General features: G+C 40.2%; 1 protein-coding gene across 1 annotated transcript in view; it reads right to left on the minus strand.

Annotated features, from left to right (window-relative positions):
• The window catches only part of LOC127668494 (STAM-binding protein-like), a 37,797-nt gene extending 11,034 nt beyond the window's left edge, over nucleotides 1-26,763 (minus strand). The window contains exons 1-5 of the mRNA XM_052162133.1: nucleotides 26,751-26,763; nucleotides 10,490-10,614; nucleotides 9,602-9,739; nucleotides 3,992-4,104; nucleotides 2,876-2,975 (exon numbers count right to left, since the gene is read on the minus strand). Of these exons, the coding sequence (XP_052018093.1) occupies nucleotides 2,876-2,975; nucleotides 3,992-4,104; nucleotides 9,602-9,739; nucleotides 10,490-10,614; nucleotides 26,751-26,763 (489 nt within the window). The remainder of the gene's footprint in view (nucleotides 1-2,875; nucleotides 2,976-3,991; nucleotides 4,105-9,601; nucleotides 9,740-10,489; nucleotides 10,615-26,750) is intronic.
• Nucleotides 26,764-27,950: the final 1,187 nt, after the last annotated feature.

Genomic DNA, 27,950 nt, shown 5'->3' on the forward strand with positions numbered 1-27,950 from the left:
TGTAGGGAGACATCATATCATGCCGTTTGTACTAGAAACTGAATACCGGTGGTCGACTCATGTCAGATTAAAGTCAATCCAAAAGCAACGAAGTTTCTATTGAGTCAGAAAATTCTCTTTAGTCTTCATTAATCCATTTATCTCAGAGCAACATTCTGAGTAGATGAAAAATGTAGGCTGATGTCTGGGACCTTTGAGGGGATTCCCTTCTGCAGTTGGTTAGTGAGTCTTGGAATTATAATCTGTCCCACATCTACCCTGTGACAGATGATGCAGACCAGTTTTGGGTGCACTGAATCCTTATATACAATGTATGCTCATGGTTCATGGCCAAAAATATTGTCTTAACCTCTTAATAAATATGTTTTATAACCAAATCAATTTCTAATTGTTATGAACTCCTAATACACTATCCTAACTTTAATAAACCTCATATAGAAAAGATAGGTTTTCTTTTGGCCACCAAGTATAACCATCCAGACTGGTACACATACATGATGTAGATTAAACATTCAAGAGATAGAAGCAACATGTATAACACATTGAACATAACAGATATGTATACCACCCTACATACATGCATATAACACATTCATATGTATAAAACACTCAGAGAGAGAGACATACATGTGTACAAGTACTCATGCATACACACACGTACACACACACACACATACACACACACACACATACACACTCACAACTGAAGGTGTTTGGGATTTGACTCATCTCAAATCTGTGACAGTCACCATGATGTTCCGGGTGGTGACATGACTGCAGTCCTGCAATTGGAGAAAAGGAAATGTGGATAAGTCATGGTAAGCTCCAATTTTGAAACAACTTATACTTTTTATATTATAGCAAAGGAAAGTCTCATGTGATCTAGTCTACACCATATATCCTAGAGAGCACAGAAGAATCTTGGTGTTAAACTCCTGACACCTGCTCTCCAGTGCTGTATTATAGGAAAGGAGCACTTTGGCAGATTCCAGAAGTGGAAATGCTGGGAACTGAATAGAGGGCCTAAAGTTTAAAACACAAGCAATCTCACTGCATAGCCCTGTCCCAATCCTCTAATGTAAAAAGCTAACTGTAGAGCAATAATTGTCATCTTAGAGGTGAGATTATCTTGTTGATGGCAGCTATGGGAAAGGGGCTGGGACCCAGTACTCCTCCCTAGTTCTCCTCATGATCAGAGTCAGTGTGTCACCATATATCTTGGCACATATTTTCCAGAGTCACTTGCAAAATATTGCCTTATTAAAAGGATCAGTAAGTCCAGTGTATTATTGGAGTCATTGTATAAATCAGATGATAAAATTTATCTAATAGTCTTTGAGGAATGCTTAAATATGGCATACAAAAACATGAGGAGTAATCAGTCTGACTCAGTCTGGCTACATAGTGTCAGATAGCTTTAAACTCATGATTCACCTGCTATAGCTTTCCTGCTGCTGGCTTTGTCAGTATGCTTTACATTGGCCAGAAATAGAAAGTGTTGTTACAACTTGGAACCTTGGCATTAGATTTCTAGGCATCTTTTTTTTTATAATCATGCAATCTCTTTCAACTTTGCAATACTTAACATTGTTATATTACAAGACAGAGCTATGTAGTTTAGAATACATCTGTTCGGATCTTCTTCCTCCCACCTGACTGAAAAATGTTCTCTGCTTTTGATCCATGAGAGTACTCAACTGGGAACAAGGGAGATGATAAAATGTGTAACAGAATCCACTGATCTTTACAGAAGCAGGCACTGCACAATCACCTGACTCCAGATCTAGGGCATCTGACAAACTCTTCTCAGCACTATAGGTACTGAACCCACAGATAACAGGCTTAAACTCAAAATGGTATCTGCTTTCACAAGTCTACACAATGATGGTACAGAAAGAAACATAGAAATATACATGTTTTACAAAAAAATCTTAAATTTTATTAGGTCTTAATTGTTTGTTATAATCAAGAGTATAATGATATATCTATATCTATATCTATATATATACATATATACATACACATGTATTATGACACATATAAAGCACACATACACAGAGAGACAGAGACAGAAAGATAGACTGACTCTTGGAATTAGCAGTCTGATATAGGATCTTAGATTACTTTGGATCTCTGTGACTGAATTTCTGGTTCTTATATATTTTATGGGACAGGTTCTGATCCTTTCACTATGTTGATACATTTCCTTTGAATCTAAACTCAATGGAAGAGCCCTGGCTGATATGCAATAAAGTGAAAGAATCTTGCTATCTGGGGCCGATCTGACACACAAAGATCTGATCAAACTAAGTGTGTGACCAGAGAAAATAAAATGGGAGAAGAAACTACCTCCCTAGAGAGTTAGAACCATACTCTTCCAGACAAAATTACTGGTCAAAATTTGCATAATTAACCTATCTTGCATATTTTTCATTTGCATTCAGATCACTGACTAAGAGTTAGTTAATGACATTGATAAAGCATTAAATAAGCTAACGGATTTAATACTTTGTTCTTTTCCTCATGTTACTGGGGATAGAATTCAGAGCCTCAAGCATGCTGCTCTCACACTCTGACCCTGAAGTACATTCAAGTTTTGCTTCCTTAATCTTATCTTGATGTTATTAGTTACCCCAGATATCAGGTTTGAGTGACAGAAAGGACTAGCATCTCAGAGACAGTCAATGACTAGATTTCAAATATATGAAAACTTCTATCCACTGATACCTGAATCCTAGATATTTGGTTATTGTGAATTGTTAAGAAGAGGGTGGTGAAGATGAACTGCCAGGAGGGTAAGGAAAAAATGATGAACCCAATCAGCACTGTGTCCTGCTGAAAACACGCCCTTGATTACTTGTACAAAGATACATACACAGAAGAGAGCTGTGTCCTGTCTGTGGGCGTGAAACCCTCTCCGTGGACAATCGGATATTTCTTGTAGTCCAGTAGGTGTCAGTGTGAAAATTCCAATTCTGAAATGAGAAAAGGCAGACACAGTTGCACACATTTGCCTCCAAGTCCTAGTTTCCTCTGTCTCTCTTTTCTACCTTTCTCTCAACCATTTTCTTTTGTTTGTTTTCTTTTACTCATTTCTCTTTTTTTCTTAGATGTCTTTTTTCATAGATGTCTCTCCCTCTTTCTCTTTTACCGTCTCATTTCTCTCAAAACCTCCTATCTCTCTTCTCATCTTCTTTGCACAGTGTTTCCCTTCTATTTTAGAAACTGCGGAGTATGTCTGCCTATTGTAATTGATTATGGTCCACGCTGTCCTCCTCCTAGACCTTGACATCCATGTCCTAGTTTTAATTATCCACTAGTTTCTTATTGTTTCTCCTTTCTTTTTTTCTTTGATGCCTTTCCCCCTGATCTTCCATCTATACTTTCTTATTCATTCATTTATTCATTTATTCACTTTCCTTCCTTTTGTCATATATAAGCATCTCTGTCTCTCTCTCTCTGGATCCCTTTCTTGCACAATAATCTAAGTGGGCAGAGGAAGTCAACAGTAGAAATATGTAGGAAGAACAATGTAGCAATGAGTTAGGTCTGTTTAAACCAATAAATTTGAGGGAGAAGGGACAAAATTCTAAAACCAGAGCAATCTTATTCCTGTAGCACATAAAGTGTACAAAAATATTATAAAAGAAAGCAGGATGACTCATTGCTTGCCCAATACTACCTCTCCTGAAGAATTCAGAATAACACAGAATTGGGAAATAAAAGACATAAAACTCTTATAAAGTGTTTTCTGTGGAATTTCTTCAATCTCTGCCTCTTGAGTAAATTACTTGAGAGGTTGTCTTAGAAAACCAGGAGTGGTGTCATCTTTTCTTTTAAGAGTGGCTGGTGATCATTAGAATATGCACCTTAAAGGAAGGCTTTCATAGCAATCAATTAAGACATTCTGTACATAGACAATTTTTAAATAGTTTGGAGCCATTGACAATTTTGTAATTCTAAATTCCAGACTTGAATCTCACATACTTACTGTTTATACTTGGGAGCACACACCACAGCTATGGATTCAGGGAGCATCGTTTGGTATGCAAAATGTGTGTGTAGATCTACACTTGACAAAAAGGCTGTCTGGGTTGGATGGGTCTGAGAAGACAAAAGAAGTCAAGAATTGTAAGTTAGCCCAGTCAGCTATGCTTGATCCACCAGGGAAGGGAACAATCTGTTCTCTCCTGTGATTTCCAAAATCTCTCCATGCAAACCCACATCTGTCATGTGGAAAAGGAAAATTGAACCATCTGCCTTGTCCTGCAAATTATAAAATTCAAAATAAACTGAGGAAAGAGAAAATTATTTGAAATGTAAATAAGTAATATATCTAATGAAAAATACAGTAAAGGCGCTATGGGCATGGCCAAGTGCCTGCTTAGCATGCATAATGAAACATCATAAACTAAAAAAAAGTTTTCTCATTTACTGTCTCTTTGTTTTCAATTTTGTGAATGGGCACCATGAACAATGCAAGACTTATATAGAACACTATTTAATCAGGGCTCCCTTACAGGTCCAGAACTTCAGTCCATTATCATCATAGCAGATAGCATGGCATCATCCTGGCAAACATGGTGCCAGATGAGCAGAGAGTTCTACATCTTGTTTGAAAAGCAAACAGGAACATAAAATCTCACAGGAAGGAAGAAGGGTTTCAGAGTTCATGCCCAAAGTGACACACTTCCTCCAAGAATGAGACTCCTACTCCAACAAGGCCATATCCTCTAATAGTGTCACTTCCTTTTGATCATCCATGCCTACATAAACCTGATGTCTAGACAGTAACTATTTCAAGTTTTGTCCTTCACGTTTAACCCATCTCTGCTTCCTTCCTGCCAACAGCACACTGATTAATTCATCATTTTTTTCTGATGACTACTTCAACAATCTCTCTGGGAATGCAGCTGTTGACATTGAATCCTTCCTCTGAGACCCATGGGATTTCTCCCTATGTGAAGAGGAGCTACTACACTCCTTCTGATGTGGTACTGTACTACTCACACGATCATACTCTTTCCTTTACTTCCCTTCCATTCTCACTGGGTCACCAGATGTAACTACCCATCAGACAAATACATGCATGAGTCCCCACTTACAGATAGTAATCTTACAGAGAGTAATGGTTGCAACCCAGTTAAAAAAGTTACATTTCTGCCCAATGAAGGCGAAGTACTACTAGAATTGAGGAGGTTCATATATAAAATGGAGGAAGACATGGTGAGATCAAGAGAGGTTTCAATTTCAGAGGAAGGAAATGAGAAATTTGGAGCAGGCTTTTTGCAGATTTTCATTTCTAAGTTGTCTATGCATATAGATGCCTCCACCTTGAGCCATTTAACAACTCTATTTATGTATGTACACTCACAACTAAGCTGTAACTTATTTTTTCCTTTTTTTATTCAATATATTTTTATTTACATTTCAAATGATTTTCCCTTTTCTGGACCCCCACTCCCCAGAAGTCCCATAAACCCCTTTCACTCCCCCTGTTCTCCCACCCTCCCCTTCCCACTTCCCTGCTCTGGTTTTGCCCTATACTGCTACATTGAGTCTTTCCAGAACCAGGGGCCACTCCTCCGTTCTTTTTGTACCTCATTTCATGTGGATTATGTTTTTGGTATTCCAGTTTTCTAGGTTAATATCCACTTATTAGTGAGTGAATACCATGATTGATCTTTTTTTTTTATTCGATATAATTTATTTACATTTCAAATGATTTCCCCTTTTCTAGCCCCCCCACTCCCCGAAAGTCCCGCAAACCCCCTTCTCTTCCCCTGTCCTCCCACCCACCCCTTCCCACTTCCCCGTTCTGGTTTTGCTGAATACTGTTTCACTGAGTCTTTCCAGAACCAGGGGCCACTCCTCCTTTCTTCTTGTACCTTATTTGATGTGTGGATTATGATTTGGGTATTCCAGTTTTCTAGGTTAATATCCACTTATTAGTGAGTGCATACCATGATTCACCTTTTGAGTCTGGGTTACCTCACTTAGTATGATATTCTCTAGCTCCATCCATTTGCCTAAGAATTTCATGAATTCATTGTTTCTAATGGCTGAATAGTACTCCATTGTGTAGATATACCACATTTTTTGCATCCACTCTTCTGTTGAGGGATACCTGGGTTCTTTCCAGCATCTGGCAATTACAAATAGGGCTGCTATGAACATAGTAGAACATGCATCCTTATTACATGGTGGGGAGTCTTCTGGGTATATGCCCAGGAGTGGTATAGCAGGATCTTCTGGAAGTAAGGTACCCAGTTTTCGGAGGAACCGCCAGACTGATTTCCAGAGTGGTTGTACCAATTTGCAACCCCACCAGCAGTGGAGGAGTGTTCCTCTTTCTGGGGGAATCAGTATCCCTGACCTCAAGCAATACTACAGAGCAATAGTGTTAAAAACTGCATGGTATTGGTACAGTGACAGGCAGGAGGATCAATGGAACAGGATTGAAGATCCAGAAATGAACCCACACACCTATGGCCACTTGATCCTCGACAAAGAGGCTGAAAACATCCAATGGAAAAAAGATAGCCTTTTCAACAAATGGTGCTGGTTCAACTGGAGGTCAGCATGCAGAAGAATGCGAATTGATCCATCCTTGTCTCCTTGTACTAAGCTCAAATCCAAATGGATCAAGGACCTCCACATAAAGCCAGACACTCTGAAGCTAATAGAAAAGAAATTGGGGAAGACCCTTGAGGACATCGGTACAGGGAGAAAGTTTCTGAACAGAACACCAATAGCGTATGCTCTAAGAGCAAGAATTGACAAATGGGACCTCATAAAATTACAAAGTTTCTGTAAGGCAAAGGACACCATCAAGAGGACAGATCGGCAACCAACAAATTGGGAAAAGATCTTCACCAATCCTACATCAGATAGAGGGCTAATATCCAATATATATAAAGAACTCAAGAAGTTAGACTCCAGAAAACCAAACAACCCTATTAAAAAAATGGGGTACAGAGTTAAACAAAGAATTCTCACCTGAAGAACTTTGGATGGCGGAGAAACATCTTAAAAAATGCTCAACTTCATTAGTCATTAGGGAAATGCAAATCAAAACAACCCTATGATTGATCTTTTGAGACTGGCTTATTTCACTTAGTGTATGATGTTCTCCAGCTCCATCCATTTGCCTAAGAATTTCATGAATTCATTGGTTCTAATGGCTGAATAGTACTCCATTGTGTATATACCACATTTTTTGCATCCATTCTTCTGCTGAGGAATACCTGGGTTCTTTCCAGTTTCTGGCTATTATAAATAGGGCTGCTATGAATATAGTGGAGCTTGTATCCTTATTACATGGTGGGGAATCCTCTGGGTATATGCCCAGGAGAGGGCATAGCAGAATCTTCCGGAAGTGATGTGCCCAGTTTTCTGAGGAACTGCCCAACTGATTTCCAGAGTGGTTGTACCAATTTGCAACCCCAACTCTTTTTACATATGTATACTCACAGCTATGCTATAATTTAAAACATCAAGCCTTTGACAACTAAAGTGAAATCAAAGAAAAATTGAAGAAAACAACAAACAAGAAGATACCATGTCCAAATCATCTCTCAGGTCCTACATGTCAGTAATCTGCTAACCCATTTCCTAAGAGCAGCCTTCTCACTTCAAATTCCCCTAGATTCTAGGTCCTAGATGTCTGCTTCAGTATGACCGTTATGACAGACTCCACATTGACCAATTCCTAATCAAGTGACTTCTTGTTTTGAGGCACAATATTACAGTTCAATCAAGTTGGCACCAAATTCCCTACCTACAAGTCTTATCGTCCCGAATGCTGGGAGTCCAGGAGTGTGACAGTACACCCAGATTTTATGACATTATTGAACATTGCAATCTCTGTCCACCATGACTTAGAAAGCATTAAGTCAATATCCTGGGAACTCCAGCAGGTCAAATCCTGAAGTCATTCTTCCTGCATCCCTGTTATGCGGCTTCTGAGAACATCCTATCCAGTTCTCCTTCACCCTTGTTTCTTCTTCATCCCTATACACCCTGCTTTCCTCATTAGACATTCACCTAATCTGCCAGGGAATTGTTTCTCTTGCAGCCAGTTCTCCCTATTTACCAGGTTCATGAGCCACCTGCATGTGGCTCAGGTCCCTCTCTAGGCTTCTCACAACATCCTCCCAATGTTGATGCAGTTGGAATATCTAACATGTGCCTTCAATTCCAAACAGTATAACTGAACCCTGCTGTCAAGGTCTGTCCTCTTCTAGAGCCCTATTCATGTTTATGAGAGGAGCACTTCTAACTCCATGAGCCCAATTGAAATCCTGCCCAGTCTGACTCCTCAGCCTCTACCCCTATTGCCTGGGTATCTGAATTACTATCTGAATAGCCAGATCCCTCCTACACACACAAACAAGACTATCACCTTCTTATCCTCATTCCATGGTATAAGCTCCCAAACCACACCTGACATTCCCTTCCCAAGGAGCCCTTCAACTCCTTAATTTTAACTTCTGGAGTATGGTGTTGGTTACATCATTCTTTTGCTCAGAATATTCCAGAGTTTTCTCTCTACTCAAAATCACTCTCTATTTTTACATCCCATCCTAGACAAGGTATGCCAGGGTTCTCTTTGGTTATATATGTGAAGATCAGGCATCCATTTCCAAAACAAACCACAAATCCTAGCCAACAGAAATGATCACTGATATAGGATCTCAGTGTATCTCTCTCCAATGCTATCCCCTCTCCCATAAATATTTTGGGCTCCTCCTCCCAAGTCATCATGTCACTTTACATGTGACAGCTCTTCCTCTGCAACCCTCACTGTCCTATATTTCTCACCTGAAGTATATTGTGCACTTTGTCTCATGTGACATGGTGCTCATTTTATGTGTGATTTCCCTTTTGAGTCCCAAGCCACAAAAGGCCAATATCAGTTGGCCATAATATATTGTTGAACTTGGCACAGCTGGAAGAATTTATACAATTGGAATGAAGAGCATCAGCACTTCCCAAGGTCTGACTAGAAGTTTTTGATCTCACAAAAAACACAAGTAATGCTCCTTCTTGGGGCTTATATTCGTTGTTAGAATAAATTCAATAGTTTTGTGAACTTCAGTCTTTGAAAATAACAGAATCATCCAAGGGACTCTCTCGGCAAGTAAATGTGTTTTCTTGAAAGTCCAAACAAGTCCAAACATGTTCAAACACTTCAAAATCTTGCATGTAAGATCATTTCAGTGTACACAAAGGAAGTACTTCTTCATAAATAAAAACCACAATCATTAGAACAGACACTCTTGGCTTACTTAAGTTTCATTTCTACACCTTTTAGGTATATGGTCTATATACATTTTCTCATATATCCTGGCAAGCTACCATTCTCCACACAGATTAACATGAATTTGAAAGTTTGAACAATTACTCCTAGTAAACATAAAATACAAAGAACTGTAAAAGTGCCAGGAAATGCTCCTTTGATTTGAACTGCACACTATTGATTATATATGCTAAGAGCCGATGATCTGGAATGAACTGACTCTGTGCACAGCAAGTTTTAGGTAGGCTGTTTCGAAGAAACAGAAAAGGAACCCTCATTACCAGAGGTCCTTTTGCTTACATGTATCCATCCTAATGTAATAAGTCCCAGTCCTTCTTGAATAAAGAAGAGATCCTCCTCATGCTTTGCACAGCAATAATCTGGGCCTCCTTCCTGGACAGGAATGAGGATATGGCTGATGTGATACTCCTCCCCAACCTGCCAGGAGAAAACAACTTGTTACAACTCTTGGAGGTCTCAGACCCATTCTCTCTCACACACAATAGGCCCCAGACCAGAAAGTGCATGAATCTTATTTTTCTTTCTCCCTTTGTGGTTTCAAATTCTTGGCTACTCTTGTGCTTTGCTGAGATACAGTTAAAAAGGAACAGATGTTGAGTAGAAATGTAGATGTCCAGCTTGACACCTCCTGGGCTTAGAGTCTTTCCAGTAGCAGCCAGTAGGATTGCTCAGGAGTCCAGAGATGCCTAGGAAACTAGTGCTCAAAAGCTTACCAGAGTAGATACTCAGACCAGGACCTAAAAGCCATTGATTTCTGGTTACAACTAGGCAACTTGTCTGTTTCCGGGACTTATGCCTGGCTACCTGCATTTCTGCTTTCTGTCTGCATTCTTTTACCTGTAGGTAATATAGAACTCTGACGCTGAGGCTCATTTGAACTTGCAAGAAGATTCCAGCCTCAGTTTGCCAGTGCCTGGAATTTCTGGCACTAGCCCCCATCTAGAATGAACATTTCTATCTATAGCATTGAACCACGTTGTTCATTTCAAAAGACTCTCTAAAGCAACCAAATACAAAGTCATCCAATACAAGATGGCCAGCCTTGTCACCCATAGTTCCTCCTGGAAGGTGATGTGTATGGATAGAGACCCTAGATATGTTCCCTGAGAGTCATGTAAAGTCAAGGGGAAAACAACAGCCTCAAATCAGAAGTGTTTATATCTTTACCAGGGCTCCACATAGAACACCACATGTCTCTATTTTTTTCTTGGTGTTCATTCCTGCTGCAGTGAGGAATTTATCGCACAAATCATGAGGGAGGACCACCTGGCGCAGGCCTCTGCCCTTCTCAACTGTAATGGAAAAGAGAGAAAAGTATGAGGAGACAGGGCCTGGTATCCCTGAGGAGAACTCAAGCCTATCACCCTAGGAAAGTAATGCAAAGTCATTGAGATTCTTTTCTTCATCCCCCTCCTCATGATAGGCAGGGAGTTTTACTCCAAGCTCTGGTTACTGGTGTCTGGGAGAAGGGGCCATGGGCTTTACTGTCTGCTTAAGTGGATGGAGCAATATTTTTGGATGTGACTCTGAGCTGATATAAAATTTCTCTGTGAAAGTCTTCATTGGACAAAGTCATCTCCTTGGTTCTTCATTCATATCTCCAGATTTTTTGGCATTTAGGCTCTGAAGTCTAGACTTGTATTTTCCTGTGTCCACCTGAATGTTGCCTTAGACCTTGACTCACACAAATGACTTACAATCTGTGACATCCTGGCATGCATTGAGTCAAACTACACTTATTCTATAGAATCCATCTTGAAGAAGCCAGCTGTGGTTATACCCAATCATATGGAGCATTTATGCTAGATCTGTGAGGCTGTGAATAAGTCCTTCAGGTCATAAGAGGATGCAGAGAGCACAAATATATACACAGTTTCTTATCTCAGGGTCAGACTACCACAATCTGTCCACAATCTTGCAATGTTTAAGGACGAGGGAGACCCATGTGGTCTCTGAACTGGAGGGAAAGCTCAGAAATTTTTTAACAACATCTGACAGATACATATGGAAATATTGCTCTGTCTCCACATGCTGACAAGACAGTCAGGTTGTCAAGACAGATAAAAGCAGCACTCATCTCATGAGGTTCTGTTACCACAGCATAGCCAGCAGATCCATGGAAGCAGAAGACTGAGCACATGGCAGGAGATTCAGGATTCCGTGTGGGGCCCAGTGTTCCAGACTTGAGGCACCTGTCCAGCACCTCTGCCTTACCTTACTGGTGAGCTTCAGTCTCACTCCTGTTTTCCTGACCCAGATGCAATTTGAACAACTTCTACACAAGGCTTGTCCAAGTAAGAAAACGATGATGACTCACCTGGACATTCTAAGGTGCCAGTTTCTGCAGCCTCCTTGGCAGCTGGTGATGTTGTTTGAGCTGCTTCATCACAGGCTTCCTTTGATGAAGGCACCACTGTTGGGCTGAAAGTTCCAGTTCTTACTGAATAAGGCTGAGCTTCCTTTGATGAAATTGGTGCTCCAGCGCCCACCTCCCACCTTGCTTATTTTTCTTGAGAACCATACCGTTTTAGAAAAGGAAAGGAAGCCCATTTTGAAATTCGTGTTCTGGTCTTCCTTTTTTCTTCCAAGAATGATGCCTTCTTGGACAGTTCTTCTTCTTCCTTCTTCTTCTGTAGGAAAGGAAAAGAATTTAGGCCACTACTTCAAATTTTGGAAGAAACGTCTTTTCAGCCCAGATATGAGCAAAGTGTAGTTCCGTTAAAGTCTGACATTTGAGCCTAGGGCCAGTATCCCTGGTGTTTTGGAAAATCCATTCTTCTACCTTACTCTTTTCCTGTTTTTAATAAAGTTAGGTCTCAGTCTTCTTAGTATGCCATGACATTGTGTGTGTGTGTGTGTGTGTGTGTGTGTGTGTGCATGTTCATGTGTGTTGATTGGATTACAGAGGGAGCCCTGTCATTGACTCACACTTCAAAGACACTGCACAAGACAGTCCTGGGATCAGACTGTGTAGATGTCACACAGTCCTCCTATATCCATGCTTCTCCTCACACTGACCTTTTCTGTCAAGTAAACAAGATGTTCTTCAGTGTATTCATTAATCAGGTCTCTCTTCAGCTCCTCAGCCCTTACAAAAATCTGTTTTGTTGTCTGCAATACAAAACCAAAATGTATAATTAGAACAGTGCTAATGTCAGAAAAGAGAGAAAGAAAAGAAGATGGCAGGGGCAGCAGTATCTCGTGCATGTCTTGAACGCAATTCCCAGCCATCCCCTCTATACAGAATTCCTGAAGCAGCATTGCCCCCCCCTTCCTTCTAGTGTCATCATCTGTGTCTTTTTGGTGAGCAGCTGTGTTCTGCTTTGGAGATTTTTGGTCAGCCACATTGAGAATGAAAACCTACCTTGAGGATATTTGATTTTTTATAAATCTCCAGAATCTCTTTGTACTTTTTATCTGCCGGGAGCTTTTCCACATAGAGTCTAAAGGAATAGAGCAGAGAGACTAAGCTGTGCAGAGAAATTAAAATGTCTAAATGAGTCCCTGAGGAAATTTGGACTCTGTAGTCACTGCTTTAGAAGTTACTGGTATTTAATAAGGCACACCCTGAGATCCCACATCAATTTCCATTACTTAGACTGGAGAAAAACTATCAAAATTCTTCCATGATTCTGGCACATTCAGCAAACATTTGTTGTCAATAAGCATAGTTCAAGTGATACAGTGCCAGTTGGTCATTTCAACACCCAGGAGGCACCAGATAGACCCACAATCCTTGAGGAAACAGGTTGTACTCCTGGACTTCATACTAGGAAATAAACACAGTGGTCTGAGTCTTTCATTCCCACTATTAATCTTTGCTGACATAGCACTTTTGTTTATTGCTTCCTGGGAGTGTACCACCTTACCTCAGACATCACTAGGTAATGAGAGGAGATACTGAGGGTGCTCAGTTCTAGGTGGTGATGTTCCCTGGGTACCTAGTCTCATGATGCACTGAAAGATGCTAGTAAACTGCTTCAACCCTTATGTCTGTCCAAGATTCAAGATTCACTGCCTTGTCAAAAACTCTTCTTGAGAAGAGGATATGACCAGAAACTCAGTCTGGGAAGCTGATGTATGGGAGAACTTGGGACTTTTTGGTAAGAGAGATTTGTTATTGGAGAAGGGAAGAAATGAGAGTAGATTATTTATGATCTCAAGAGAATGCCTTCATTTTACAGGAAACCACCAGTGGAAAACCAAGAGAAACCCTGTTGTAGTATTTGTACAACAAAGGGAATACAATCTGTGGTACCTCAACTCATCTGTAAATCTAAGCTCTCTAGTTGTGGAACAGTAATTGATGTACCTACTAAACATTCAGTCTTCTGAAGATCAATGAAATCATGTCCAGAAAACCCCTCCCTATACTATATATATATATATATATATATATATATATATATATATATATATATATATATATATATATACTATATCTCCTTATATTCTGTTTCACAAAATTTAAGGCCAACTAGGATTGGTGAGACTTTTCCATCTTCCCCTTACTAAAGTCAAAGCACCCTTGTCACTGAGGCTGTAAGAACTATTTCATGGTGACAGCTTTACAATCTATTTTTCACTCTTCTTATGCAATACAATGAATAGTTTGGAGAAATCCCTATGGATGGTTAACCACACTGAAGCTAGATAGTCAACAATCCTCTGGTGACTATGAAGCTACAGGAATGCCTACCTCTCTCCTATAGAACTCAATAAGCGTGGCCACCCATCAGAGACAAATCTGTGACTGTTTACATCAGGGGAGATTTGAAAATCAAAAATAGCTATCAGTTCAGATACACACTGATTTTCAGCCCTCTTTTCTTCCACTATGAGCTGGACCTTGTGTGCCATTATATTTCCTTATTTATAACACCACCACCTTTGTTCCTCATATCTTTGAATCACAAGAAAAAGTCTGTGTGGGCAGTTCCAAAAATCTGGTGAAAAGATAACATCCTTAAGTTCTATAGCTGTCAACAAAGAAGAAAACCCTGAATAAAACAGCAGAGTGAGCAAAAAAATGAGTTCCAGAAAAGGAGTAGAAACTGCAGGTTCTCACGTGAGGTACTTGTGGTAGAGCACAAAGGCTGCTTCCTTTTGTCCACATTGATCAAGGTCAGCTGCCATTTTATAGAAGTTTTTGCTCAGGCTCATATAAAATGCCAATGAAACATTCTTGTTTATTTCAATGTTCTGCCCAAGAGCACTTAACAGTTGGAACCGCTCTTGGGGAAGAAGAGTGGCATTATCATGCCTGGCGATGTTCTAAGACAAAAAAGAAAAGACAGGAAACATCAAAACACTTTGTCTGGCATGCTGGCATTTCAGCTCTCTAGCACATTCATGCCTTTGCCCCCCCCCCCCACACACAAACATACACACATATATACACACACAACTGTGTATGTATATCTGTGTCAGATTCACAAACCTCTCTCCCTGAAGAAATTAGAGTGAATAGAACACCCCTTGTGTCAATTCAGTTTCATACATTTAGTGAATAATCCCACCTTGGGATTTCCTATTATGCTAGTAAAATGGTAGATTTGGGATTAGGGATGCCTGTTCCCATTGAAAAACATATTGCAAAGGAGCTCTGAGGGAATGTTCAACTTAAGAAGCCGGCTTACAAATAGGTTATTTATTGAAATCAGGACCAGAAGACTTCACATAGCTGTGAGTGGTTGTGTACACATAGGAGGGTTATGCATTTGCATGATCATGAGGAATGAAAACTAAATTCCTGATTTTTTTTTTTTGGAGATTTTTATTCTATAAGGAATTGTTTGCTATTTGTTTGCAAACATTTTTGGCGTGAATGGTTTTTTTTTAATTTATTGATATATTTATTTACATTTCAAATGATTTCCCCTTTTCTGGACCCCCACTCCCCAAAAGTCCCATCAGTCCCCTTCCCTCCCCCTGTTTTCCCACCCAACCCTTCCCACTTCCCTGTTCTTATTTTGCTCTATACTGCTTCACTGAGTCTTTTCAGAGCAAGGGGCCACTCTTCCGTTCTTCTTGTACCTCATTTGATGTGTGGATTATGTTTTGGGTATTCCAGTTTTCTAGGTTAATATCCACTTATTAGTGAGTGCATACCATGATTCATCTTTTGAGTCTGGGTTACCTCACTTAGTATGATGTTCTCCAGCTCCATCCATTTGCCTAAGAATTTCATGAATTCATTGTTTCTAATGGCTGAATAGTACTCCATTGTGTAGATATACCACAATCTTTGCATCCACTCTTCTGTTGAGGGATACCTGGGTTCTTTCCAACTTCTGGCAATTATAAATAGGGCTGCTATGAACATAGTCGAACATGTATCCTTATTACATGCTGGAGAATCTTTTGGGTATATGCCCAGGAGTGGTATAGCAGGATCTTCTGGAAGTGAGGTGCCCAGTTTTCAGAGGAACCGCCAGACTGATTTCCAGAGTGGTTGTAGCAATTTGCAACCACACCAGCAGTGGAGGAGTGTTCCTCTTTCTCCACATCCTCCCCAACAACTGCTGTCCCCTGAACTTTTAATCTTAGCCATTCTGACTGGTGTAAGGTGCAATCTCAGGGTTGTTTTGATTTGCATTTCCCTAATGACTAATGAAGCTGAGCATTTTTTAAGATATTTCTCTGCCATCCGAAGTTCTTCAGGTGAGAATTCTTTGTTTAACTCTGTACCCCATTTTTTAATAGGGTTGTTCGGTTTTCTGGAGTCTAACTTCTTGAGTTCTTTATATATATTGGATATTAGCCCTCTATCTAATGTAGGATTTGTGAAGATCTTTTCCCAATTTGTTGGTTGCTGATTTGTCCTTTGCCTTACAGAAACTTTGTAATTTTATGAGGTCCCATTTGTCAATTCTTGATCTTAGAGCATATGCTACTGGAGTTCTGTTCAGAAACTTTCTCCCTGTATGGATGTCCTTAAGGGTCTTCCCCAGTTTCTTTTCTATTAGCTTCAGGGTGTCTGACTTTATGTGGAGGTCCTTGATCCATTTGGATTTGAGCTTAGTACAAGGAGACAAGGATGGATCAATTTGCATTCTTCTGAATGCTGACCTCCAGTTGAACCAGCACCATTTGTTGAAAAGGCTATCTTTTTTCCATTGGATGTTTTCAGCCCCTTTGTCGAGGATCAAGTGGCCATAGGTGTGTGGGTTCATTTCTGGATCTTCAATCCTGTTCCATTGATCTGCCTGCCTGTCACTGTACCAATACCATGCAGTTTTTAACACTATTGCTCTGTAGTATTGCTTGAGGTCAGGGATACTGATTCCCCCAGAATTTATTTTGTTGCTGAGAATAGTTTTACCTATCCTGGCTTTTTTTGTTATTCCAGATGAATTTGATAATTGCTCTTTCTAACTCTGTGAAGAATTGAGTTGGGATTTTGATGGGTATTGCATTGAATCTGTATATTGCTTTTGACAAAATGGCCATTTTAACTATATTGATCCTGCCGATCCATGAGCATGGGAGATTTTCCCATTTTTTGAGGTCTTCTTCCATTTCCTTCTTCAGAGTCTTGAAGTTCTTGTCATACAGATCTTTCACATGTTTGGTAAGAGTCACCCCAAGGTACTTTATACAGTTTGTGGCTATTGTGAAGGGGGTCATTTCCCTAATTTCTTTCTCAACCTGCTTATCCTTTGAGTATAGGAAGGCCACTGATTTGCTTGAGTTGATTTTATAACCTGCCACTTTGCTGAAGTTGTTTATCAAGGAGTTCTCTAGTGGAGTTTTTTGGGTCACTTAGGTAGACTATCTCAGACTCTTTTACACTCTCTAGTTCAGAGGAACTGCACACTCAGAAAGTTGTCCTTTTATTTTTATATGACTCATCAGAAATTGCACAAAATCACATTAAGTTATATTTTCCACTCACTTTGTGGCAAACGACATGATTTCTCCTATATACCCACGATTATATACCTATTCAATGATCCCAGGTCCTTGTCCCCTGCTTTCTGCTGGATTTCCCACAGGGAGGGATTGTGTAACTGAGTCTTCTGAGTTCACTTTCTACATAGTTCTCTTTTACACAACCTCCTGAACTGTTCAATTCATGTATTGCCAAGTCTCCTTGTCTCTTTCATACAATTGATTTTTTTTACCTTTTTTCCTTAATTGTTTTTAGTTATTTTATTTACATTACAATTGTTATCCTCTTTCCTAGTTTCCCCTCCAAAACTCCCTATCCCATCTTCCCTCCTCCTGCTACCCAACCGTTCAACACCCGCTTCCCTGTCCTGCCATTCCCCTACACTGGAGCATCCAGACATAGACTAACAGACTGGATAAGGAAACAGGACCCTACATTTTGCTGCATACAGGAAACACACCTAAATGTCAAAGACAAAAACTACCTTAGAGTAAAAGGTTGGAAGACAATTTTACAAGCCAATGGTCTCGGGGAAACGAGCCAGAGTAGCCATTCTAATATCAGATAAATTTGACTTTCAACCTAAAGTCATCAAAAGAGACACCGAGGGACACTTCTTGCTGGTCAAAGGAAAAATCCACCAAGAAGAACTTTCAATTCTGAACATCTATGCTCCAAATGCAAGGGCACCCACATTCATAAAAGAAACTTTACTAAAGCTCAAAGCACACATTGCACCTAACACAATAATTGTGGGGGACTTCAACACTCCACTCTCCTCAATGGACCGATCAGGAAAACAGAAACTAAACAGGGACACAGTAAAACTAATTGAAGCTTTGGACCAATTGGATTTGACTGATATTTATAGAACATTTCACCCTAAAGCAAGTTCCTGATGTTTAAGAGCCTCAGAAATTAAGATGAGAATCTTCAGTAGGCCATACAGGCTTTGGGAACTCTGATCACCTTCCCTATTTTCTCTGATCCCAGTGGCAATATAAAGAAAAATTGATATATGAGGAGTTGGGTGAAAACATTTGAGAATTACTAGTCAAAACACAGAAAAAAGACATTGAGATTTTAAATTTGCCTCAAAGAATTCCATGCAAATTACCTTTATTTGTAACTGTGTTGAGACCACACTTGTTGTTCCTGTACACGAAGATTCGTCATTGCCTAGACTCTGTTGGTCTGAGTGTCTAGGGTTCAGGAGGTTCCCACCTGTCACAAGATGAACAATAAGTTAGGAAAGGAGATACTTTGTTCTCTGTGAATTAATGTTATATTACATTAATATATGCATTGCTAAATAAACCACTGTGCCATAGTAAGTCAATCTCCATTGAAAATTCCTGGTAATCCCCTACAATGCTGCATAAAGCCATTCCAGGACCAGGGCTCTCTCCTTCTTCTCCTAGTTTCTTCTTGGGAATGATTTTATATGTGACAGGACAGAGAAGTGGGAGGGGGTTGATTGGGGAACAGTCAAGTGCAAGAGGGCTTATGGGATTATGCTGAGGGGCAAACAGGAAAAGGGAAAATCATATATAATATAAACAAAGAATATAGAAAATAACAAAAGAGAAAATTCCTATAGATGATAAGTTTCAATTTATTTCAATTAAAATTGTAAGTGTATTATTCTGCAATTTGGGTTGTGTCTACCATCCTGCTTCAGTCACTTAATTGTAGGATTAAAAGCCTGTATCTCCATGGCTCCCAAGTGCTCAGGTGGCATGTCTTCACAAGTTGTGCTGGCACTGGCACTTCTTTTAAAGATTTTGCCTGGAGGATTACAGCAGGTAATATAGTTTCTTTGTGTCCTAGACATGACACACAGTCACATTTTCTGTCCTGAAATTTCCATTCAAACCATAAAGATCTGGTCCATGAGGGTTATACTCTGAGTCCCCAGTAGGTCACAGCTGCCAATCCTGGCAGGCCAGACAGGACAACCCTTTCCATAGAGGGTTGGCAGATGTGGCAGCCAGTTTCCCTCCCATCACAACACTGCTACTGAAGAGCACTGCAGTTCAAAGGTTAATGTGGAAACTGAGTGCAGGATGGCTACCACAATGAGACATCTTGGCTTTGAGTGTTCCTGTGAACACCCCAGCTCTCTGTCTGCTTCTCTGGAAGACCTCTCATGAACTACCTGGGTGTGTTATCTACACTGTTCTCTCCTATGCACTCTACCTCTAGGTGGGCTCAGAGCCCAGACTGTTAGTTTTGCTACTATGGAATGTGAAGATACTTATAGTGGAAGATGGAATGCTCTCTCCAAAATCATGAGCTCAGATATATCAGAGCCAAAACTAACACTAGGGCACCAGATTCTAGTTCAGTACATTCCCTATGCTTCCACACTTTCTGGACTTCTCAAAATATATGGGGATATCAGCTAAAGAAATGTGTAGATTTCTTTCCTTTCCAGACATTTTAAGGTTTGTAATATGAGCAAAGTTTGGGAATATAGGTTTGTCCTTATCATAAGGACCCCAAATTGATGCAGGTGTTGATTGGCTAGTAGGTAGAATAGTATCATGAAATTTGTAGTGATGTCCAAAATTATAAGAAGGGACAATTCATACTGCTCAAAGGAAAAGTCTTCCAAGATGAACTCTCAATTCTGAACATATATGCTCTGAACATAAGGGCACCCACATTCATAAAAGCAACTTTAATAAAGCTCAAAGCACACATTGCACCCCACACGATACTAGTGGGAGATTTTAGCACCCCACTGCAAAAAAATGATCAAATCATGGAATCAGAAACTAAACAGAGATACTGTGAAACTAACTGAAGTTATAGACCAACTGGATCTAACAGATATTTATAGAACATTCCACCATAAAGCAAAAGAATATACCTTCTTCTCAGCACCTCATGGTACCTTATCCAAAATTGACCATATAATTGGTTACAAAGCAGGTCTCAACAGATATAGAAATATTGAAATTATTCCATGTATCTTATCAGATCACCCTGGCCTAAGGCTGGTCTTAAGCACAAACAACAGCAATGGAAAACACACATATACATGGACTTTGAACAATGCTCTTCTCAATGATAGCTTGGTCAAGGAAGAAATAAAGAAATTAAAGACATTTTAGAATTCAATGAAAACGAAGACACATCATACCAAAATTTATGAGACACAATGAAAGCAGTGCTAAGAGGAAAACTCATAGCTCTAAGTGCCTCCAAAAAGGGAATGGAGAGAGCTTACACTAACAGCTTGACAGCACACTTGAAGGCTCTAGAACAAAAGGAAGCAAATACCCCTAAGAGGAGTAGACTGCAGGAAATAATCAAACTTAGATCCAAAATCAACCAAGCAGAAGTAAAAAGAGCTATACAAAGAATCAAGAAAACAAAGAGCTTGTTCTTTGAGAAAATCAAGATAGATAAACCCTTAGCCAGACTAACCAGGGGGCATGGAGACAGTATCCAAATTAATAAAATCAGAAATGATTAGGGAGACATAACAACAGGAGCTGTGGAAATTCAAAAAATCATCAGATCCTAGTACGAGAGTTTATACTCAACAAAGTTTGAAAACCTCGATGAAATGGATAGCTTTCAAGATACATACCAGGTGACAATGTCAAAACAGGATCAGATAAACCATATAAATAGTCCCATAAGCCCTGAAGAAATAGAAGCAGTCATGAATAGTTTCCCTTCAAAAAAAGGCCCAGGACCAGATGGGTTTAGTGGGGAATTCTATCAGATCTTCAAAGAAGAGTTCATTCTGATACTCTTCAAACGTTTTCACGAAATAGAAACTCAAGGAGCACTACTGAACTCATTCTATGAAGCCACAATCACACTTATACCTAAACCAAACCAAAAATACTGAACAACACCCTGACCAACCGAATCCAAGAATGCATCAGAAGTATATAATTCACCATGATCAGGTAGGCTTCATCCCAGTGAGGCAGGGATGGTTCAACATATAGAAATCCGTCGTTCTAATTTACTACATTAACAACCCAAAGGGAAAAAAAAACAATGATTATTTCATTAGATGCTGAAAAGGCTTTTGAAAAAATTCAGCATCCCTTCATGATTAAAGACTTGGAGAGATCGGGAATCCAAAGCCTATACCTAAACATAGTGAAAGCAATATACTGCATACTGAAGAATTGAAGACCCAGCAAAGAATCCATACACCTCTAGTCACTTGATATTTGACAAAGGAGCTAAAAACATCCAGTGGAAAAAAGACAGCATTTAAAAAAAATGGTGCTGGATCAACTGGAGGCCTGCATGCAGAAAAATGCAAATTGACCCATTCTAACTAATCAACATCAAACTAAATGGAGAGAAACTTAAAACAATCAGACTAAAATTGGGGACCAGACAAGGCTGCCCACTCTTTCCCTATCTAGTCATCATAGTACTTGAGGTCCTAGCCAAAGCAATCAGGCAGCAAAAAGAGGTCAAAGGTATACAAATTGGAAAGGAAGAAGTCAAACTATCAATATTTGCTGATGATATGATAGTATACTTAAGCAACTCCAAGACTTCCACCAGAGAACTCCTAAAGCTGATAAACAACTTCAGCAAAGTGGCTGGATATAAAATTAACTCAAACAAATCAGTAGCCTTACTCTACTCAAAGGATAAACAAGATGAGACAGAAATTAGGGAAATGACACCCTTCACAATAGTACCAAATAATATTTCACACCTAGGTGTGAACCTGATGAAGCAAGTGAAGTGTCTATATGAGAAGAACTTTAAGCCTCTGAAGAAAGAAATCGAAGAAAGTCTCAGAAGATGGAAAGATCTCCCATGTTCATGGATTGGCAGGATCAATATAGTAAAAATGGCCATCTTGCCGAAAGCAATCCACAGATTCAATGCAATCCTCATCAAAATTCCAAATCAGTTCTTCATAGATCTAGAAAGAGCAACTCACAAATTCATCTGGAATAACAAAAAAACCAGGATAGCAAAAATTATTCTTCACCAAAAAAGATATTCTGGGGAAATCACCATCCCTGACCTCAAGCGCTACTACAGAGCAATAGTGATAAAAACTGTTTGGTATTGGTATGCAGACAGACAGGAAGATCAATGGAATAGAATTGAAGACCCAGAAAAGAATCCACACACCTATGGTCACTTGATATTTGACAAAGGAGCTAAAAAACATCCAGTGGAAAAAAAGAGAGCATTTAAAAAAATGGTGCTGGATCAACTGGAGGTCTGCATGCAGAAAAATGCAAATGGACCCATTCTTATCTCCTTGTCTAAAGCTCAAATCCAAGTGGATCTACAGATAAATCCAAGGATCTACAGATAAAATCAGACACACTGAAGCTTATAGAGAAGAAGTGGTGACAAACCTTGAACACATGGTCACAGGGGCAAAGTTTCTGAGCAGAACACCAATGGCTTATGCTCTAAGAACAAGAATCAACAAATGGGACCTCATAAAACTGCAAAGCTTCTGTAAGGCAAAGGACACAGTCAATAGGACAAAATGGCAACCAAAAAATTGTGAAAAGATCTTTACTAACCCTGCATCGATAGAGGGCTAATATCCATGTATACAAAGAATTGAAGACTCCAGAGAATCAAATGACCCTATTAAAAAATTGGGTACAGAGCTAAACAGGGAATTCTCAACTGAGGAAACTCAAATGACTCTAAAGCACCTAAAGAAATGTTCAGCATCCTTAGCTATTAGAGAAATGCAAATCAAAACAACCCTGGGATTACACCTTACACCAGTCAGAATGGCTAAGATGAAAAACTCTGGGGTCAGCAGATGCTGGATAGGATGTGGAGAAAGAAGAACACTTGTCCATTGTTGGTGGGATTGCAAGCTGGTAAAACCACTCTGGAAATTAGTTTGGTGATTCCTCAGAAAATTAAACATAGTACTATCTGAGGACCCAGCTATACCACTCTTGGTCGTGTACCCAGAAGATGCTCCTACATGTAATATGGACACATGCTCCACTATGTTCTTAGCAGTTTTATTTATAATAGACAGAACCTAGATAGAACCCTGATGCCCCTCAACAGAGGAATGGATACAGAAAATGTGGTATATATACACAATGGAGTACTATTCAGCCATTAGAAACAATGAGTTCATGAAATTCTTAGGCAAATGGATGGAACTAGAACGTGTCACCCTGAGCAAGGTAACCCAGTCACAAGAACACACATGGTATGCACTCACTAATAAGCTGTTGCTAGTACAAAGCTCAGAAGAAACAATTTACAATTCACCTAGCACAGGAAGCTCAAGAAGTAGGAGGGCTTAACTGAGGGTGCTACGGTTCCTCTGAAAAAGGGAACATAATACTCACAGGAGCAATAAGGGAGACAAGACATTGAAGTAAAGGCCACCCAGAGACTGCCCTACCTGGGGATTCATCCTATAAACAGTCACCAAACCCCGACACAATGACAAGAAGTATGTACAAAAGGAGCATGCCGTGGCTGTCTCCAGAGGGACCCTGCCAGAGCCCTACTAATACAAAGGCAGAAACTAGCAACCAACTATTGGACTGGGCGTGGGGTGTCCAATGCAGGATCTGGAGGAGCTGAAGGGGTTTACACCCCAGGGGAAGAACAATGACTTCAGCCACCCAGACACCCCAAGACTCCCAGGGACTGAACCATCAACCAAGGGGTACATATGGTTCCAGGCAAAAATGTGGCATAGGAATGCGTTGTTGGGCATCAGTTGCAGGAGTGGTCTTTGGTCAGGTAAAGGCTCAATAGAGGCCCCCAAAAGGGAAACCGACAGAGGTGTGGAGGAGGTGGAAGTGTGTCAGGTAGAGGGGCATATACATGGAAGCAGTGGGTGGGAGGAGGGGTTGGGAATCTTTGGGGAGGGAGCTTTTGGGAGGGTAGAAATTGGGAAAGGTTTTATCATCCACAGTGTAAATGAAGAAGATACTCAATTAAAAAAAGAAATTGAATTTGAGCTGATTCATGCTTGAAACCTTTACCCTTATGTCCTTGTTTCTTTGTTATAGGAACATACTCTGTTGGCTACTGAAACAGAAACAAATACCAACTCAGCCCCAAACCCCTTGACCTACAATATTTTCTGTTGAAAGTCTGTTATTCAGTCTCATTGGCCAGTTATACCTGCCAGATATACTAGGGCAGTGGTGTCAGAGAACCTCTAGGAATAATATAAAAATGTCTGATTTGACTTAAGGCCCAATTAATGAGACAGAATATATACAAGACACTGCTTATGTGACAAAAACATAGAGTCTAGATGGCCAGAGATCTAGTTTAAAATCAAATCCTACTGGTCTAAAAAATTAAATAAAAGAAACATTCTAGCAGTCCAAGTCTTCTAATCCCACTGATCAATGCCCTATTCAGCCATTATAAGAAAAGATTCCTTCTGCAGCAAGTGTGAACATAGTGTCCAATACCAAGATATTATGGAGGAAGAGAGAGAGAGAGAGAGACAGAGAGAGACAGAGAGAGACAGAGACAGAGAGAGAGAGAGACAGAGAGAGAGAGAGACAGAGAGAGAGACACAGAGAGAGAGGTAAAGAGAGAAGCAGACAGACACAGTGACAGAACCATCAACCCAGGGACTGAACCATCAACCAAGGGGTACATATGGTTCCAGTCAAAAATGTGGCATAGGAATGCGTTGTTGGGCATCAGTTGCAGGAGTGGTCTTTGGTCAGGTAAAGGCTCAATAGAGGCCCCCAAAAGGGAAACCGACAGAGGTGGGGAGGAGGTGGAAGTGTGTCAGGTAGAGGGGCATATACATGGATGCAGTGGGTGGGAGGAGGGGTTGGGAATCTTTGGGGAGGGAGCTTTTGGGGAGGACAGTACAAACAGAGAAACAGAAACAGACAGAGATAGGGAATGAAAGACACAGAACTATGTGATGTGTCTCCATCAATCCCCCTACCAGTCCCATTCATATATCAGGGAACTGTGCAGAATAGGAGGACAAAATAATGTCAAAGCAGACAGAATGAAGGAAAAGAAGAACAGAGCCCTCCAATTGATCTGAGCAGAGCTAGCATGAACTGGGAGAAGCAGAAAGCACTGGGCCTACACAGATCCTTTGCAGGACATCTGCAAAAATATGTAGCTTCCTTTTTTCTTTTTTTTCTAGATAGTGTTTCTCTGTATATCCCAGGCTCTCATAGAACTCACTCTGTAGACCAGGCTGGCCTCCAACTGGGAAATCCACTTGTATTTGCCTCCCAAGTAATGGGATTAAAAGTGTGTGCCACCACTGCCTGCTTCTCTGCAAAACCTCCCATGAGCTACCTGGGTCCTTCCTCTATACTGTGCTCCCTTAAGCACACTGCATCTACTTGTGCTCACAGGTCAGCCTGTTCGTTTTGCTGCCGTTTTGCTGCTATAGAATGTGAAGATCCTTATAATGGAAAAGGAAATGCTCTGTCCAAAATCAAAATCTCAGATATATCAGAGCCAAAACTGACACTAGGTCACCAGATTCTAATTCAGTACATTCCCCATGCTTCTACACTGTTCGGACTTCTCAAAATATGGGCATATCAGCTAAAGAAATGTTCCCATTTCTTTCCATACAATACATTGTAAGGTTTGTAATGTGAACACAGTTTGGGGAAACAGGTTTGTCCTTATCATAAGGACCTCAACATGGTTCATATTTTGATTGGCTAGTAGGTAGAATAGTATCATGAAACTGTACTGGTAGCTCTGGTCCAAGAATTCCTGGTTGGGGAGACACAGTCTTATTTTGATATACAACCAAGTCTTTATTGATTCCTGTCTTATTTTTGTAGCTTTATAATTCCTTGTGGTTACAAAGATTATACTGTGTCTAGTAAGGTAAATGAGTATAAAGCTCGGAAATTCAATTTAGCTTGATCCCTAATACTAAATAGAATCTAGATTACCACGATGACTCCAGCTGAAAGTCAGAGTAAAACAAAATCCCTAGCACAGTCCCACCCATTTGGCACCTGTCAACCACAAGTGCTCAGAAAAATTTCTATTTCTTTGTAATAATAATTTGACTTTATAGCCAGAGATTGTCTATAATTCATCATTCTTTCTAGAATGGGTATAAACTAGCATCAATCCCTCTCCCTATGCCACCTGTGTGCTAGAATTTTACTCTTGAACCCAGACATTGCACTAAGATTTGGTTCTACAATATATGCATAGAATGCTTATTTTCTAATTGTAAAGCATCATCAGTGTTTAGGGACTCAGAAGATGATAAACATGAAAGGTGTTTTTTCCTGATAAGCTGGCCCTCCTAGTAACATCCTGTGCCAGCCTAGGGATCCTTCCGGATCTCTTGACCTATATGTTCATTAAATCACAAGCAGAAGACTGATCACATGGCAGGAGATTCAGGATTCTCTGTGGGGTCCAGTGTTCCTGACTTGACCTGTCCAGCAACTCTGCCTTAAATTACTGGTGAGCTTCAGTCTCAATCCTGTTTTCCTGAGCCAGATGCAATTGGAACCACTTCTACACAAGGCTTGTCCTAGTGAGAAACCTGTGGTGACTCACCTGGCCTGTTCATGGTGACTCACCTGGCCTGTTCAAGGTGCCAAGTTCTGCGGCCTCCTTGGCAGCTGGTGATGTTGTTAGAGCTGCTTCATTGCAGGTTATCTTTCCTGAAGGCACCACTGTTGGACTGAAGGTTCCATTTGTTACTGAATAAGGCTGAGCTTCATTTGATGAAATTGGTCCTCCAGAGCCCTCCTCCCCACCTTGTTTATTTTTCTTGAGAACCATACCATTTTTGAAAAGGAAAGGAAGCCCATTTTGAAAGTCGTGTTCTGATCTTTTGTTTTTTCTCCAAGAATGATGCCTTCTTGGACAGTTCTTCTTCTTTCTTCTGCAGGAAAGGAAAAGAATTTAGGCCACAACTTCAAATTTTGGAAGAAAGTCTTTTCAGCCCAGTTATGAACGGAAAGTGTAGTTCCGTTAAAGTCTGATATCTCAGTCTAGGGCCTTGTATCCCTGGAGTTTTGGAAAATCCATTCTTCTACCTTACTCTTTTCCTGTTTTTAATAAAGTTATGTCTCAGTCTTCTTAGTATGCCATGACATTGTATGTGTCTGTGTGTGTGTGTGTGTGTGTGTGTGCCTGTGCATGTTCATGTGTGTTGATTGGATTACAGAGGGCATGTGGAGCCCTTTCATTGACTCACACACTTCAAAGACACTGAACAAGACAGTCCTGGGTACAGAGTGAGTAGTTGTCACACAGTCCTCCTATATCCATGCTTCTCCTCACACTGACCTTTTCTGTCAAGTAAACAAGATGTTCTTCAGTGTATTCATTTATCAGGTCTCTCTTCAGCTCCTCAGCCCTTACAAAAATCTGTTTTGTTGTCTGCAATACAAAACCAAAATGTATAATTAGAACAGTGCTAATGTCAGAAAAGAGAGAAAGAAAAGAAGTTGGCAGGGGCAGCAGTATCTCATGCATGACTTGGACCCCATTCCCAACCATCCCCTCTATACAGAATTCCTGAAGCAGCATTGCCCCCCATTCCTTCTAGTGCCATCATCTGTGGCTTTTCTGTGAGCAGCTGTGTTCTGCTCTGGAGTTATTGGTCAACCACATTGAGAATGAAAACCTACCTTGAGAATATTTGATTTTTTATAAATCTCCACAACGTCTTTGTACTTTTTATCTGCAGGGAGCTTTTCCACATAGAGTCTAAAGGAATAGAGCAGAGAGACTAAGCTGTGCAGAGAA

The sequence above is a fragment of the Apodemus sylvaticus genome, chromosome 18 (assembly GCF_947179515.1).
Source record: "Apodemus sylvaticus chromosome 18, mApoSyl1.1, whole genome shotgun sequence".
NCBI lineage: Eukaryota > Metazoa > Chordata > Mammalia > Rodentia > Muridae > Apodemus > Apodemus sylvaticus.